The sequence below is a fragment of the Cebus imitator genome, unplaced genomic scaffold, assembly GCF_001604975.1.
Source record: "Cebus imitator isolate Cc_AM_T3 unplaced genomic scaffold, Cebus_imitator-1.0 Scaffold76, whole genome shotgun sequence".
NCBI lineage: Eukaryota > Metazoa > Chordata > Mammalia > Primates > Cebidae > Cebus > Cebus imitator.
Genome location: NW_016107391.1, coordinates 6,339,668 through 6,355,375, shown reverse-complemented (window position 1 = coordinate 6,355,375; position 15,708 = coordinate 6,339,668). Strand labels below are relative to the sequence as shown.

The 15,708-nt window shown below is 47.9% G+C and overlaps 1 protein-coding gene across 4 annotated transcripts in view; it reads left to right on the top strand.

Annotated features, from left to right (window-relative positions):
* The window catches only part of SLC25A48 (solute carrier family 25 member 48), a 248,703-nt gene that overhangs the window by 208,123 nt on the left and 24,872 nt on the right, over positions 1-15,708 (top strand). For all 4 annotated transcript variants that reach the window (XR_005200921.1, XM_037739907.1, XM_017532325.2 and 1 more), the window contains 2 exons: positions 2,319-2,390; positions 4,428-4,686. Coding sequence is in view for 3 of the 4 variants with exons in the window: in XM_017532325.2 (XP_017387814.1) it covers positions 2,319-2,390; positions 4,428-4,686 (331 nt within the window). In the remaining variant the exon portion in view is untranslated. The remainder of the gene's footprint in view (positions 1-2,318; positions 2,391-4,427; positions 4,687-15,708) is intronic.

Below are 15,708 nucleotides of genomic sequence, written 5' to 3'. Positions count from 1 at the left end.
GGTCCCTAGAGACTTGGACTTTGCTGCTGGCCTCAGTTCCAGCTTCCCTGAGTGCTCAGCATGCCTGACAGACCTTTGGCTCCATGGCTTTGAAATTATTCTGTGATCCAGGTTTGGCTCTTGGGTTGAGTTCCTTCATGTATTATTGGCTTGAGTGACTCAACCACTCAATTTTCTTAGCGGCAACTTGACTACTTGTTGCAGGGGGTGGGGTGGCAGTCAACCATTCTGTGGATTCACTTTCCAGAGAGAGCCCTGGGAGAGTGTTGGACCTCATGCCAGCCTTACATGGGGCACAGAGAGAGACCTGCAGCCCTTCACCACCTCCTAAGTTACCACCTGGCACAAGTCATTGTCCTAGTTGTGAACATCCCACTCCAAGGTAGGCCTTTGTGGTTCTGCTTAACAAGAAGACATCGAAGGCCAGGTTCTCATCTCACTGCATCTTCCAGGGAGTCTCCACCACTCAATTTAAAACTACCTTTTCCTTCTCATCACCCAGCTCTTCTTATCCTTGGTTTTCTTCCATAGCACTTGTCTTCATCTAAAATACGTATTTACTTGGGAATTATTTTTTATTGACCATCTTTTCTGACTCCACCAGGTTGTAAGTTCCATGAGGGCAGAGACTCTGGTTTCTTTATTGCCAAATTCCCTGAGATTGGAATTGTGCCTCCAATAAAATAGGCCCCGAACAAATACTGGTTGAGCGAGTCGATAAACACTTCTCTGGTTATGAAAGTAAAACTTATGAGCAGGGTGATAATATTTCCTATATTTTTCCTTTGGCTACATATGTTTATAAAACTATTTAAATGGGTGCTTCTCAAACTCTTGGCCATGCTATTAGCCATGATCATGAACTCAGGGGAGGAGCAGGGTGACAGCGAAGGTGGGTCCAATGAGGCTTCAGCCTTACATGTGATGCTAATTTTGATGTCGTTGAGAGAATGTATTTCCCTATGAGTTGTGTACTTTACATTACTTTCAAACTATGTAAGCTAAAAATAATGAAAGTAACATCTGCTATTGCAGGAAAGTTGGAAAATGCAGAAAAGCTCCACATCACCTGTGGTGTTCACCTCTGAGATCACCATTTTAACTCTACGTACTCTTCCCAGGCCTCTTCCACTTGTCTCCAGAGCTGAGCTCAGGCAGTTTGTGTGAGGAGCTAGCCTGATTTTCTGGGTCCCTCACTGCATACTGGAGTCTGTGGGGACGGGCCAGTATCTCCTCCTTGGTCATCTCACAGCTCCTTCATACACAGGCATGGCATGCTATGCATGATGACAAAGTGTTTTGATGGAAAATTATAGGCTGTGCATCTTAAAAGAAGTGGAATCCTCTGAGGCAGGGGTACTCTAGACACTTAGGTGGGCTTACTCAGACCCTCTGCACCTGTCAGCTGCTGCCCCTGGTCACCAAAGCCAGCCTCCATCAGAGGCCACCACACGTTAGCCATGCAGTCCTTGTTCAGTCACTGCAAAGGGGCCACTGTGCTGGGGCTGTGCCCCGCCCTGGAGATGAGAGGAAAGTAAAACAGGCGTTCCGACCCTAGCTGGGCGGTCCAACATAAACCCTACATAATCAAATACATAGGACCACGGCGGCATAGCCACTCAGTCTTAAAAGACGAGCAGGAGCTGGAGGAAGAGCCTTCCAGAAGTTGGGACCAGAAGTGACAGTGGGCTGGAGGCAGGAAAGAATTGCAGCTCCAGGGCCTGGGGACATGCAGCTTATGCAGGACCTGGGGGAGGAGATGGCACGTGGGGTGAGAGGCAGGTGGCTCCCAGGCTCAGGGAGAGTGGGGAATGTCTCCTACATTTGATGGGAGGCCACTGGAGTCTTCATTGACCTTGAAAAAGATCAGTCTGCCTGTTGCATAGAGAGAAATGGAGGAAGTGACAGAGAAGCAGGAGGCCAGGGAGGGCTTCAGGCCAGGGGGTGGTATTTCTGGGGGCAAGAAGAGCAGTTCTCCTCCAAAGCTATTTTGCAGGGTGGAGTGACAGACAGCAGATAGAGTTCCAGTTTAGCTTTGTGTACTCAAGAGGTGGGGATCGTACAATGATTCGGCACAACTAGCTGGCCTTTGCCATTCTCTCAGCAAAGTGGGCTTCTCTGCATTGAGCGAGTCTGAAAGGGACATTAGAGGGAGGCAGTGCAAGGTAGGGATGGAGCACCAGCCTGGCCAGAACTGAAACCCAGACCCTTTGCTGGCAGGCTTCACTATGAGCAGGGCCTTTCCCTCTGGGCATCTTTGGAGCAGTGGGGCTATGAATGACCTCCGAGCTGACATATGCCCTTTCCTCTCTCCACAGACTCGCCTGCAGGCCGGCGTCGGCTACAGGAATACCCTCAGCTGCATCCGCACAGTGTACAGGAGGGAGAGCGTAAGTGCCCCTTGGGTGGGTGGAGTGATGCCTGCTTGGGCCCCCCCAGGATGGGATCAGGGCCACAGCCCCACACCTGCATGCAGGCGGGGGCCTCCCATTCTGATCACATTCGGCTTGATTTTGCCTGCTTCATCTCACACCACACCTCGAATATTACGTGTTACCTAAACTCACCCCTGCCACCTACCGCAGCATAACTGAGGAAAGACTCCGGTGTTGTGTAACCTCTATGGAGAAATCCTGAAGAATTTGGAGCCTCAGTGTGGAAAATTCCAGCAAAAATAAGGCGATCGCTCAGTTTTTCACAAAGGAACGACTGACTGGTAAACTGTGTGCTGACAGACCTCCCTTTATTGGGCCTGGTGGGAGCCAGGCATGTCTGAGCCTAGACACCAGAGTTTACCTGCGCCCAGGTCGCTTGAGAGCATGTGACCCAAGATGTTCCTTTTCCAAAGGGAAAACTGAATGATACTTTGTAGAAAATGCATCAGGTTCCCTTCTTGAGAATCAGTATGTGCTTCAGGAATGACTTTCTGAGGTCCCTCTTAGTGAAATTTAGAATAAATTTTTGAATTTCGAATGGAATGACCTGATTTAAAGAAACTGTCAGGTGGAACCCTGTCACAGCCCTCAGACTTTTCCCTGAGTCCCTGGAAATGTGGCCCCACTGTAGCCATTGTCTCCACTGGGCTCCATTCTAACAAATGCCCTGGGGCTCAGAAGCCTCTTGCAAGTACCTAGAGTTTTCCCACCGGTGAAGGGCATCTTGTGTCAGGGTGTTGCTGTAACTCTCTTGATCAGCTGCTTTAAAATTGGGGCAAGCACTGTGAGGCTGGCACTTGGTGTTCCTGGGTAATGCTGTGGGATTCCATAGTCCCCTGAAAGCGGCTGTTGATTCTCTTTTTGGCACATGTTCCCGGCAGTGTCTGCCAGCTTGCGTCCCAGCTCCGGGGTTTTGGTGGGGATTGCAATGGTTTCTCTGAGACATAGTGGCTCATGGCTAAGCCACTTCCAAAGTAATCTGAAGGGTCTTGTGATGGAAGAAGAACACGAAGCAGGATGTGCTCACATGTGTGTGTGCATACATGTGTGTATATATGCACATGTATGTGCATGTGCAGGTGTGTGTGAGGCATCCTGCCTCTGGCAGTGCGTGCAGTGAGGACTAGCGTTTTTGTGCACAGCCTGGAGTCTGCACAATGGCTTCCCAGTACTTTCTCATGTTTGGCACGCATGTGTTGCCCTAACTCCTCCAGGGGCCTGTGGAATTTTCCTGTTTTCCTTGGCACATCTGTGGTGTTCATCAAGAATGCCATGTGGAAGGGAAGTGCCACGAGCCTGCAGCACCCCCTCCTCAGCCTCCTGCAGCCTGTGTGTGCATCCTGTGTCCTTATGTGGCCCCTCCAGCCACTGCTATCAGGAGACACCCATGCTCATGGGCACCCATCAACAGGCTGGCGCAGGCTCCCCTCAGGGGTCTGGGGAACCTGTCTTACACCACAGAATTAGCAGACTGCCTGTGTTGTAACTGCCTGTCAATTTGTCTGTTCCACATCCCATTTTCTCCAGACTATAAATTCAGTGAGGGTGGAGGCCATTTCTTTTTTATGGTTGCTCCCCAGGGCCTGGCCCCTGGCGAGTGCCTAGAGAATGTTTTTGTTGTGGCAAATGAGGAGAGGATGCATGGTGCTTGGCCAGCCCACTGCCCCTAAGGGCTCCTCAGACTCCCCCTCGGCCACAGCCTGACTTCTTTCCAGCCCAAGATCACTGCCCCTCCCGCCGCATGCATGCCATGTGTGGGTTCCAGGCCGGGACACCACCCACAGGAAACAAAGCAGCCTGCAGAAGCCGGGCTGTCCTCAGGGCAAGAATGCCTGCCCCCAAGCGGCCCCCCACCCCCTGCCAACTGTCGCATCAGCACCTCTTCCCGTCTCTTCACTGCTACGTGGGCAGATGTGTCCTGTGTTGTCCCCTGCAGGCTCTGCGATGGCAGCCTCCAGTCCTCACGCCTCTTCCTACTGGGTTTCTCTGCAGGTGTTCGGCTTCTTCAAGGGCATGTCCTTCCCGCTTGCCAGCATTGCTGTCTACAACTCTGTGGTATTTGGGGTCTTCAGTAACACGCAGCGGTTCCTCAGCCAGCACCGCTGCCGGGAGCCCGAGGCCAGTCCTCCCCGCACACTGTCGGACCTGCTTCTGGCCAGCATGGTGGCCGGCGTGGTCTCTGTCGGGCTGGGCGGGCCCGTGGACCTCATCAAGATCCGGCTGCAGATGCAGACACAACCATTTCCTGACGGTAAGCAGCCAGGGGAACAGAGGCTGGTGTCTGGGACCTGTGGCTCTTTCCTGGTTTGTGGCGTCTGGGACAGGCGTGGTTGTTAAAATCCTTTTATTGAGCAAGTCATCTACCTTGTCATGTAGTAGTCCCTAATTACAGGCATACCTCGGAGAGGTGGGTTCAGTTCCAGACCACTACATTAAAACAAATATCACAATAAAAGTCATATGAACATTTTGGTTTTCCAATGCATTTAAAGTTATGTTTAGGCTATACTATAGTCAAAGTGTGCAATGGCATTATGCTTAAAAATATACATACCTTAATCTAAAAATACTTCAGTGCTAAAAATTACTGACAATTATCTGCGTGTTCAGCGAGTCGTAATCTTTCTGCTGGTAGAGGGTCTTGCCTCCATGTTGACGGCTGCTGACTGTCCAGAGTTGTGGTTGCTAAAGGTTGGGGTGGGCTATGGCAATTTCTTAAAAGAAGACAACTATGAAGTTTGCCACATCCATTGACTCTTCCTTTCACAAAAGATTTCTCTGTAACATGAGATGCTGTTTGATGGCATTTTGCCCATAGTAGAAATTCTTTCAAAATTGGAGTCAATCCTCTCAAACCCTGCTGCTTCTTTATCAGCTAAGTTTACGGAATATCCTAAATCCTTTGTTGTCATTTTAACAATGCTCACAGAATCTTTACCACGAGTAGATTCTGTCTCAATAATGACTTTCTTTTTCATCCAAGGTGTGCCTTTATTACTATTTAATCTGAAGGGGTAATTGTCATTGATTAAGTATTTGATATGTGTCAGGTACTCGCTGGGACCTTTGCACATGTTCTCACAATTCATCTTGTAACAATTCTGTGAGGCAGGTGTTATCTCCATTTGACAGATGAGAAAACAGCCTCCCAGAGGTGAAGATACTTACTCAAGAACACACGACTAGCAGCTGGTGAGTGAGAGCCAGCTCTGTGATTTGCAGTACCCAGTGCAAAATGCTAGGGCCCCTTGTTCAAAATTTATGCCATATTTTACAATGGCCACAGCAACTCTTCATCTGTTTAAATATTATCATGAGATTGCATCATTCAGCCCCATCTTAAGCCTCTACTTCTCATTTGAGTTCTCTTGCTTTTTCCACCACATCTGCAGTTTCTTCCTCCATTGAAGTCTTGAAGCCCTCAAAATCATCTGTGAGGGTTGGAGTCAACTTCTTCCAAACTCCAGTCACATTGCTATTTTGACCTCCTCCCGTGAACCCCAAATGCTCTTAAGAGCATCTAGAATGGTGAGTCCTTTCCAGAAGGCTTTTAAATTTACTTGGTTCAAATACATCAGAAAAATCACTATCTATGGCAACTATAGCCTTAAGAAATATATTTCTTAAATAATAAGACTTGGAAGTCAAAATCCCTCCTTGATCCATGGGCTGCGGCATGGATGCTGTGTTAGCAGGCCTGGAAACAACATTCACCTCCTTGTGCTTCTCCACCAGGACACTTGGGTGATCAAGTACATTGTCAATGAGTGTAATATTTTGAAAGGAATCTTCTTTTCTGAGCAGTAGGTCTCAACAGCGGGCCTAAAATACTCAGGAAACCGTGCTGTACACGGATGTGTTGTCATCCAGGCTTCGTCATTCCTTTTCTAGACCATGCAGAGCAGATTGATCATCATTCTTAAAGGCCCTAGGATTTTCATAATGGTAAGTGAGCATTGGCTTCAACTTAAAGTCGCCAGCTAAATTAGTCCCCAGCAAGAGAGTCCGCCTGGCCTTTGAAGATTTGAAACCAGGCATTGATGCCTCCTCTCTAGCTATGAAAGTCTCGAAGTCATCTTTTTCCAATAGGAGTCTGTTTGTCTACATTGAAAACCTGTTGTTGAGTATAGTCACCTTTATTAATTCTCTTGGCTAGATCTCCTGGTTAACTTGCGGCAGTGTCTGCATCAGCACTTACTTGCTGCTTCAGCTAGTACTTTTGTGTTGTGGAGATGGCTTCTCTCCTTAAGCCTCATGAACCAACCCCTGCCAGCTTCTAACTTTTCTTCTGCAGCTTTCTTACTTCTCTGCACCTTCAGAGAATTGAGGAGAGTTAGGCCCTTGCTCTGGAATAGGCTTTGGCTTACGGGAAATTGGGACTGACTTGTTCTATCGTGACTACACAAACCTTCTTCGTAACAGTAATAAGGATATTTCACTATCTGACTATTTGTGTGTTCATTGGAGTGGTGATTTTAATTTTCTTCGAGCATTTTTCCTTTGCATTCACAACTGGGCTAACTGTGACGTAAAAGAGGCCTGGCTTTTGGCCTGTCGCAGCTTTCAACGTGCCTTCCTCACTAAGCTTAATGTTTTCTAGTCTTTGATTTAAAGAGAGACACCTGTGAGTCTTCCTTTTGCTTGAACACTTAGAAGCCGTTGTAGGGTTATGAACTGGCCTAATGTCAATATCGTTGTCTCAGGGACCAGGGCAGCCTGAGGAGAGGGAGAGAGAGAGGGAATGGCTGGCTTGTCAGTGGAGCAGTCAGAACGCCCATGGTTAAGCTGACTCTCTTATATGGGCGCAGCTTGTTGTGCCCCAAAACAATGACGTTAGTAACATCAAAGATCACACATCATCATAACAGATATAATGATTACGACAAAGTTGAAAATATTGTGAGAATTACCGAAACGTGACACAGAGATACAAAGTGAGCACATGCTCTTAGAGAAATGGTGCCGGTAGCCTTGCGGGACTCAAGGTGACCACAAAGCTCCAATTTGTAAAAAATGAAATATCTGTGAAGTGAAATGAAGTACAATGAAGCAATGCGTGCTTTTATTACTATTTAATCTGAAGCAGTAACTGTCATTGATTAAGTATTTGATATGTGTCAGGTACTCGCTGGGACCTTTGCATATGTTCTCACAATTCATCTTGTAACAATTCTGTGAGGCAGGTGCTGTTATCTCCATTTTACAGATGAGAAAACAGCCTCAGAGGTTAAGATACTTACTCAAGAACACACGACTAGCAACTGGTGAGTGAAACCCAGTTCTGTGATTTGCAGAACCCAGTGCAAAATGCTAGAGCCCATTATTCAAAAATTATGCCGTATTTTACAATGGCAACAACAAAGCATTAAGCTAAACATGGTGCCTCTGTGAACACACTGGTCTCATCCCCATGAAGCTAGCCCCAGCTGAGTTGGGACTCATCCAAAAGCTCAAAGTCCTGACCTCACATGGCCCTCACATGTCCCACACGCCAGGAAGTGCAGCAGGTGAGGCCTTGCTCCTGAGGACCCCTCTCCTGGCTTTACCCGGCCCTTGCCTGCCCTTCAGCCCTTGCCTTTCCCATTAGAGCTTCACTTCTTGGTGTGTGATGTAGCCATCTCTGCACCATGAGCCACATCTTCCATTCCTCCTCTCTGGGAAAGAGTTTTCTGCATCTTTCCTGGTAGTGGTTTTGCCAAAGGAGGGTGGAAAGAGCAGGAAGGCATGTGCTGTGCAGAGCAGAGATAGTGCTGGCTCTGGAAGAAGGATAGGCTTGGGGTGGTAGGAGACTTTTTCAGTACCTTGAGGTACTTTGATTCTCAGCTCTACTCAGTTCAGTGTCTCCACAGGTTAGGTACTGCTCCTTCCTGAGCCTCACACTCCTTTTCTGTGTAATGGAAGGGCTGGACCCAGAGTCCTTTCCTGTCACCTCAGATATCTGACGGGGCTGACAGTCTCCAGCTTGATTCTTGGCCCTTCTGGATAAGACCCTCTCCCTGGCAGCCTTCTGAGTAGCCCCTGTGTGACCCCTCTGCCCAAGGAGGTTGGGGTTCAACCTGTATCACAGCCAGAGCCCCAGCAGTTCACTCAGGAGCATCCCAGCCTAGCACCCCCTGCCCCAGCCCTAGAGCTGCCCAGGACAGGGTCTGCACATGCGGCAAGAATGGTGCTGCTGCTCGTTGCTGGGGTGCATGGAGGGGCTGAGGCTTGGCTGCCCCACGGCTGTGTGTCACATGCCCCAAGGCCCATGGTTACTACAACACATGGGAGATGCAGGAAAATAAATGGGGCCATCAGGGAGACACGGGGCAGGAGATCTCGACCTTCACCTTCCGCATATCGAGTCGTGTCTTGGTATAATTTAATTTGATCCAAAGGTGGCACCTCTGAGGAGTGTTTGAACTTTGCTGATCTGTCCCAGCCCAGAGGCCTAAGCAAAGATGTAGAGGAATAAAGGTGGCTGTGAGTAGGCTGAAAACCCAGGCATCTGGGCCCCTGTGCTGGCTGTTTGCTCTATCCTGACTACTTCAGAAAAGCTTGCTTTAGTCTCAGGGGGAAAGGAAACCTTCATACATCTTAAAATTGTTTGGGGTTCAGTTGTTGGAAGAGGCTCAGCAATGAGGCTCCTTGGCTGCTGGGAGCAGCCCCACCTCCTTCACCACCTGGCGCCTTGTCCCTGGAAGGGGAAGAAATGGAAGTAGGTTTGCATCTATCTGGTTGGAAGTATCTGTTGGAGGCTCTCAGCCAGCCAGGACACCAAGGGAGGTGTTTCCCAGGAAATAGTTCCCTTATGAAGACCTGGGACATTTGAAGGCAAATTAATTGGTGTGGTTTCTTGACAGCATCTTGTTCTATCCTCTGTCCTGCCCACCTTCACCCCCAGCTTGCCCTGTAAGCATGCTAGAATGGTGTCATGCCAGGCCCTGAGTGATAGAGGTCCAGAGGCCAGGCTAGAAGCATTTGGAGACTGGAGGAAGAATGAGAGGCAGCCAGGGGAGTGGCTGGACCCAAGCATGGCCTCCAAGCAGGGTGTGCAGCTCTTGCTGGTGTTAGGGAGCTGAGCAGCCACCATTACCAGCTGCCAGTGTGACATGCTCACTGTGTGCCAGATGCCACCTGAGGTATTGTCCGCTCATCACCTTCTTTAATATCCACCATGACAGCATGAGGCAGATATGATTGCCATCTCTGTTCATTTGGCTGAAAAACGATAGTTATGTACCTGCCAGGTGCCAGGCACAGGGCTGTTTGCTGAGGATGCAGTGGTGAGCAAAAGACCGCACCCTGTCACTCTTATGGTGCCACATCCAGCTAAGAGCCAGAGAGGAACTGGGTTTCTACAAACCATCATGGTAGGGAAGTAGAATGGGCTCTCAGGCTGGGGTCAAGGAGGGCTTGGGAGCAGGGTGCGAGAAGGGCTGGGAGGAGAGCCTGGAGGTCAGGGCTGTGCACTGCCTAGGTGGTGCTGAGGGCCACTCAGGCCCACCTTGCCTTGGCATGGGAGCCTGGGACATGGCCTACGTTGGGCCCTTCAGATCTCCCATCCAGGAAGTCCAGATCCTTCCAGGGCCCTGTCTCCTGGGTAAGCCTCTGAGCAGTGAGAACACAGGGGCCCTGTCCCTCCACTGTGGGAGCCACTGACACATCTCAGGATGGGTAAGGTCCCCTGAACCTCCTATATGGCAATCTGCCCATGGCCCATGGCCTCAGGTTGTTCATTGTCTGTGGTGTCAGAAGGAAACCGGTTCTCAGAAGGAAGCCCCCAAGGCAGCAACAGAAAATGAGCATGTTTGTTCTGTTCTTCCCTGTGTGCCAGGAGACTGGCCTTTTGGGAGCATGGAGAAGGCTCTCAGTAAGAGGCATGGCTGGTTTCTGTAGGCAAATGTTTCTCAGCCCTGCAAAGCCTTGAGCCATTAGAACCTGGACTCGTGGGCATGGCACAAAGAGCAAAAGCAAAGGCAAACATGGTTCACTGAGTGAGTGGAGGGAGGGTGGAAGCCAAGACTGGAGGATCCACCTCTGCCATGCTCCACAGATCACAGGTTCTGTGATCTGGGCTAAATGAGAATAGTCTTGGCAGTAGTGGCTGAGTAGCCAGTGTTTACTGAACCCTAACTGTGTGCCAGGCACTATGCTAGGAGCTTTTTTGCATGTGTTTAATCTTCACAACCCAATTTCTGGGCATTTACTAAGGGGAGACTGAGGCACAGAGGGTTTCATACCCTGATGTCCCTCCCATAGTGGGAGGTGGAGGAGGTCTGATTTGGAGCCACTGATGCCATCTCTGCTTTTGCCCCGGGATTTGTGGCAGCTGTGGTTATGATAATGTTGATAACATTGGGCCCACCTGGACCTTTGCACAAAACCATCATGCACACAAGTAGCTTCAAACTTTAGGGAGAAGTGGGCTGGGAGCATGTCTCCAAAATTACATTGTCAAAATAATGGGCATAACTTGTGGGTTCCAAGGGTTGGATTCTGTGGCATTGGGCTGCCCCCTCTGGTCTCCCTTGCCTTCAGCTGCTTGGAGGAAGGACTTTGGTGACAGCAGGTGCTGGACAGGATCAACTACTGGGGAAGGGAGGGGAAGCTGATGGAGAGTCACCAGGCAATGTTTTCTGCCAGGAATCCCTCCAGAAAATGAGAAGGAATGTGGTTTTCTTTCACTTGTTCCTCAGGAACCCTCTAGGCTAAAGATAGAAAACTCAGGGACTCATCAGGACAGGGAACTAACAAACATGTAACCTCCTGAGTTACACGCTTATTTTCAAACATGCACGTTTTCCTGAGTTAGTCCATTCTGTTGCTGCTAATAAAGACATACCTGAGACTTGGTAATTTATAAAGGAAAGAGATTTAATTGACTCACAGTTCCACATGGCTGGGGAGTCCTCACAATATGGCAGAAGGTGAAGAAGAAGCTAAGTCACATCTTACATGGCAGCAGGCAAGAGAGCACGTGCTGGGGAGCTCCCATTTACAAAACCATCAGACCTCTTGAGACTTATTCACTATCATGAGCCCAGCATGGGAAAGACCCACTGCCATGATTCAATTACCTCCCACCACGTCCCTCCCATGACACATGGGAATTATGGGAGCTATTCACACATGGGAAATATTCAAGATGATATTTGGGTGGAGACACAGCCAAATCATATCACCTCCCATGGCATTGCAGTAAATGCAGAGTTTATTTGACACAAGACTGGCCATGCCACGTGGGAGACAGAGTTATTCCTCAAATCAGTCTCATAGAAGGCTCATAGGTTAGGGCTTTTTCAAAGGTGGTTTGGGGGAAGGGATGGGGATGGCTAGGCAATGGGTGCTTGCTGCTGATTGGTTGGCATGCAATTATAGAAGTGTGGGAAATGGTCCTCCTATGCACGTTGTTACTTCTGGGTAGGGCCACAGGGGCAGGGTGAGTGGGTCTAGGAGCAGGGCTGGTGAGTTGGTGCCACTGGTGTCAGACATGCAAAAAAACTGAAAAGACACTTCAATGGGCCAATCTTAGGTTTTACAATGCTGATTACTCCTACAGTGATGTCATCAGCAGGAGTAACTGGGGAAGTTTCATATCTTGTGACATCCAAAATAATGACTGGCAATCTTTTATGTCTACTTCTTAGCAGAATTCAGTCTCCTCTCCTCCCTCTAGCCTGTTGCTCTCTCTTACTTTTAGGGAAGGGCTGTTATCATTTAAAGTATAAACCAAATGTCTGGCAAAGTCAGCTCAACCTAAGCCAAGGAATAGTTAAGGCAGCTTGAAGGATAAAGGCAAAATGGGAGTTGGCGAGATCAGATTGTCCCCACTGCCATAATGTTCTCACTGATCTAATTTTCGCGAAGGCAGTTTCACAAGAGAGCAGAGGTGTCTGGGGAAGTGAATCCTCTCCCACTTTTCTTGAGACCACAGCTCTCTTAACCTGTGTTTCATTTTTCCTGTGTTTTCAATCTCTTAGTTGAAACCTGGATGTAGAACATATTTCATCTTCTGCCTCATTCTGCTATTAGAAAAGCAGTAGTTCAAGCCTCATGTGTCAGCTTTAGTGTCTGAGAGGCAGTTGGGCGTGGTGGAGACTGCAGCGAGCTGGGCCCACATCCTGTCCAAGGGCGTGGCCACAGCCCCACCTTACCTGACTGTTCCTGTGTGGCCTTATGTGCCTGGATCCTCTGATTTTTTTTTTTTTTTTTGGTATGTTCAAATATACTTTATTTTAGTAAAAATCCATTTACACTTAAGTTTTCAGTACTGTATTTACTGTATAAAATAAAGCAGACACACATTATTCATTATTTCAAAGAAGGAAGAGATTTCAGCCAAGTTATGTTGTAGTAGCTACAGCGGAAATAATTGACCTGGATCTTGCCCATAAACCTGCAATACGATAGAACTTAAAGTGGGGCCGGGCACAGTGACTCACACCTGTGATTCCAGTACTTGGGAGGCCAAGGCAGGAGGGCTGCTTGAGGCCAGGAGTTCAGGATCAGCCTGGATAACATGGTGAGACCTCATCTCTACAAAAACTAAAAACATTTGCCAGGCGCATTGATGCACACTGGTAATCCTAGCCACTCATGAGGCTGAGGTAGGAGGATTGCATGAGCCCAGGAGTTTGAGGCTGCAGTGAGCTATGATCATGCCACTATACTTCAGCCTGAGCAACAGAGTGAAACCCTGTCTCTTAAAAACTAACTAACTGAAATACCTAAGGTATGTAAGGTATGTAAAGTGCCTACCACAGTGCCAGTAAATGGTAGATGAAGACACAGTAGAGAAAAAAGATGATGGTGGCGATGATACTGTTATGTTGTCTGCCCCCATATCACACTTCTGTAAGGCTTCAGAGAGAAAGTTGGTATTGTATATATTTGTATACACAAGTACATACATGTACACACATATTGTCCATGTTGCAAAACCTAAAGTTGTACAGTGTTGTTTATAATAATGAAACCAGGACTTATATATCCTCTGATTTTTAAGAGAAGGCAGAAAGCTAGATTTTTACGTGAGATATTTTGGTTGGAATAATCATGTAATTCAATTAGAAACATACAGCACACCATGTAGCCCAAGGCTGTGTGAACTGGATCGAATGGGGCTGGGGCTGGCTACAGTCTTGTGGTCTGTGCCCTGGGTCAGGCCCAATCCGTGTGTTAACTATGCTGATGTGGGCATTGCCAGGCAGCCTTGGGCAGGGCTTGTGGGAATGCTCGGGTTTTGTGGTTCTGCCTCAGGATTGCCAGTCCTCATATGTCTTATGAGAGAGAGCACTCACATACTGAAGCCAGGTGCTGAGAGACCTCTGGCTGCTTTGCTTTGGGACATATGACAGGTGGACTAGGGGCCACATTGAGGTGAGAGTCCAGCTCAAGTGGTTGGAGGATTGGCAGACATACATCCAGTGAGCCCTTTCTGATTGTCTGTCCGTGGTGATCCATGGATGAAGATCTACAAGCTACAGAACATTGACAGTAGAGGTAGAAAGCATCCATACATGCAATTACAACCACTGGTAACACATTAATGTTTCTTTTTTTATTCTGTGTTCATAGATTAAAGATTTTAAGAAGCTGTGATCATGCTATATGGACAATTTCATGTCCTGTTTTTAACTCAACATTATGACAGAAACATTAACCATGGTATTAAAATAGCATATAAAATTATTTTAAGTAGATGGGCAATATTTAAAATGGATGTGCACTAGTCCATCAAATACACACACACAGACACGCACACTCTCTGAAAGGGTCTATATAGTATGGTAAGAATTCAGCTTCCGGAATTATACTACCTGCTTCTAATTCTACTTCCACCAAACCCAAGAAAGGCTGGACAACTCACCTAATGTTACTGAGCCTCAGTTTCCTCATTTGCAAAGCAGGCATCATCATAGTAGCTACTTTATAACCGGGATGCAATGAAATGTATCATACATGAAGACCTTAGCACCACGTCTGGCATAAAGAAGATGTGAAACAAATGTCAGCTGTTAGTAAATGTATTATTTAACAACCTTCCTACTGGTGAATATTTAGGTTGTTTATAGTTTTTCCTCTGTTAAAAATGGTGATGTGATCAGCAAATATGTTCATAAAGAGTTCTCTTCATTTAGGTTATTTCCCTAAATGTGTGGGCTCTTTGATTCATGAGTGGGTCAAGGGGTGTGACCATTTTAAACATTCTTGGTACATATTGTGAAATTGTTATCCAGAAGGGCTTTACCAAATCATATAAGCGGCTGCTTACATTTAAAGGGAATTTCCATTTGACACTGACTACCATTGCACAATAACCGGTAGTTATGCCCCGTGTAAATGCTTCCAAATTAACAGAGGTATTCTCCTGGGGCCTCTGCCACTCGGCAAGCAAGGAGACATTGGCTTGTGTTCAGTTGGATGTGCCTCTGACAGCAAGGCACCTGTGAATAAACCCTTCCTTTTAAAATCACTGCCCTTTGTATGGGCATGAGCCTGAGCTAGAAGTCAGGGCCGTGGCCCTGCCGACCAATAGCCCCTCTGCTGCCTGAACTGTGTCCTTCCTAGGAGTTGATGACTAATGGCACTCACTTCTCCCCCATCTGGGAGTGGTTAGATCTGTGTTTCCATTAAAAGCCTAATTGATGTGCAGATCACAAAGCCCTCAACATAACGGGAGGTCAGAGTTGGGATGATCAGGGGAAGACTGAACATTAACTCTGTGCTCACTATCCTAGCCATTGCACCAGGCCCAACGGGAGGCAAGGGGCTGAGTGTTACACCTGTTTGAATTCACTGTAAATCATTCATTCACAAGCATTCCTGAGCTCCTGCTCTGAGCCAGGCACAGCAGGTAAAGAAGTGTTGGAAGCCCTGGCCTTTGGGGTGCCCATGGTCTGGTGAGGAGCCAGATGTGTGCTTCAATGATGAAGGCCTCATGAAAGGCTTTGGAACCCCTGACTCTGGCTTGGTGGATCAGGAAGCCTCCAGAAAGGAAGTGGCTGTTGATGGGGTCTTTTAGTTCTGCATAGGACTTAGAGATGGGGACATGGGTTGGGGGAGTGTTTTAATACTGAGGGAATGACAGGGGAAGATTCAGTGGTAGGGAAATTCAGGCATGTGGTGGAATGAGGGAGCCTTTGGTTAGTGCAGACAAGCAATGCAGGGACGGTGGGGGTTTTGGAAGATGAGAAGTAAGTTGGGAAGAGCTTGGATTTCTTTGCAGAGGATGGGTTTAGATTATATTCAGCAGGCAATGAAGCACTTTGGACACCAGAATGATGCAACC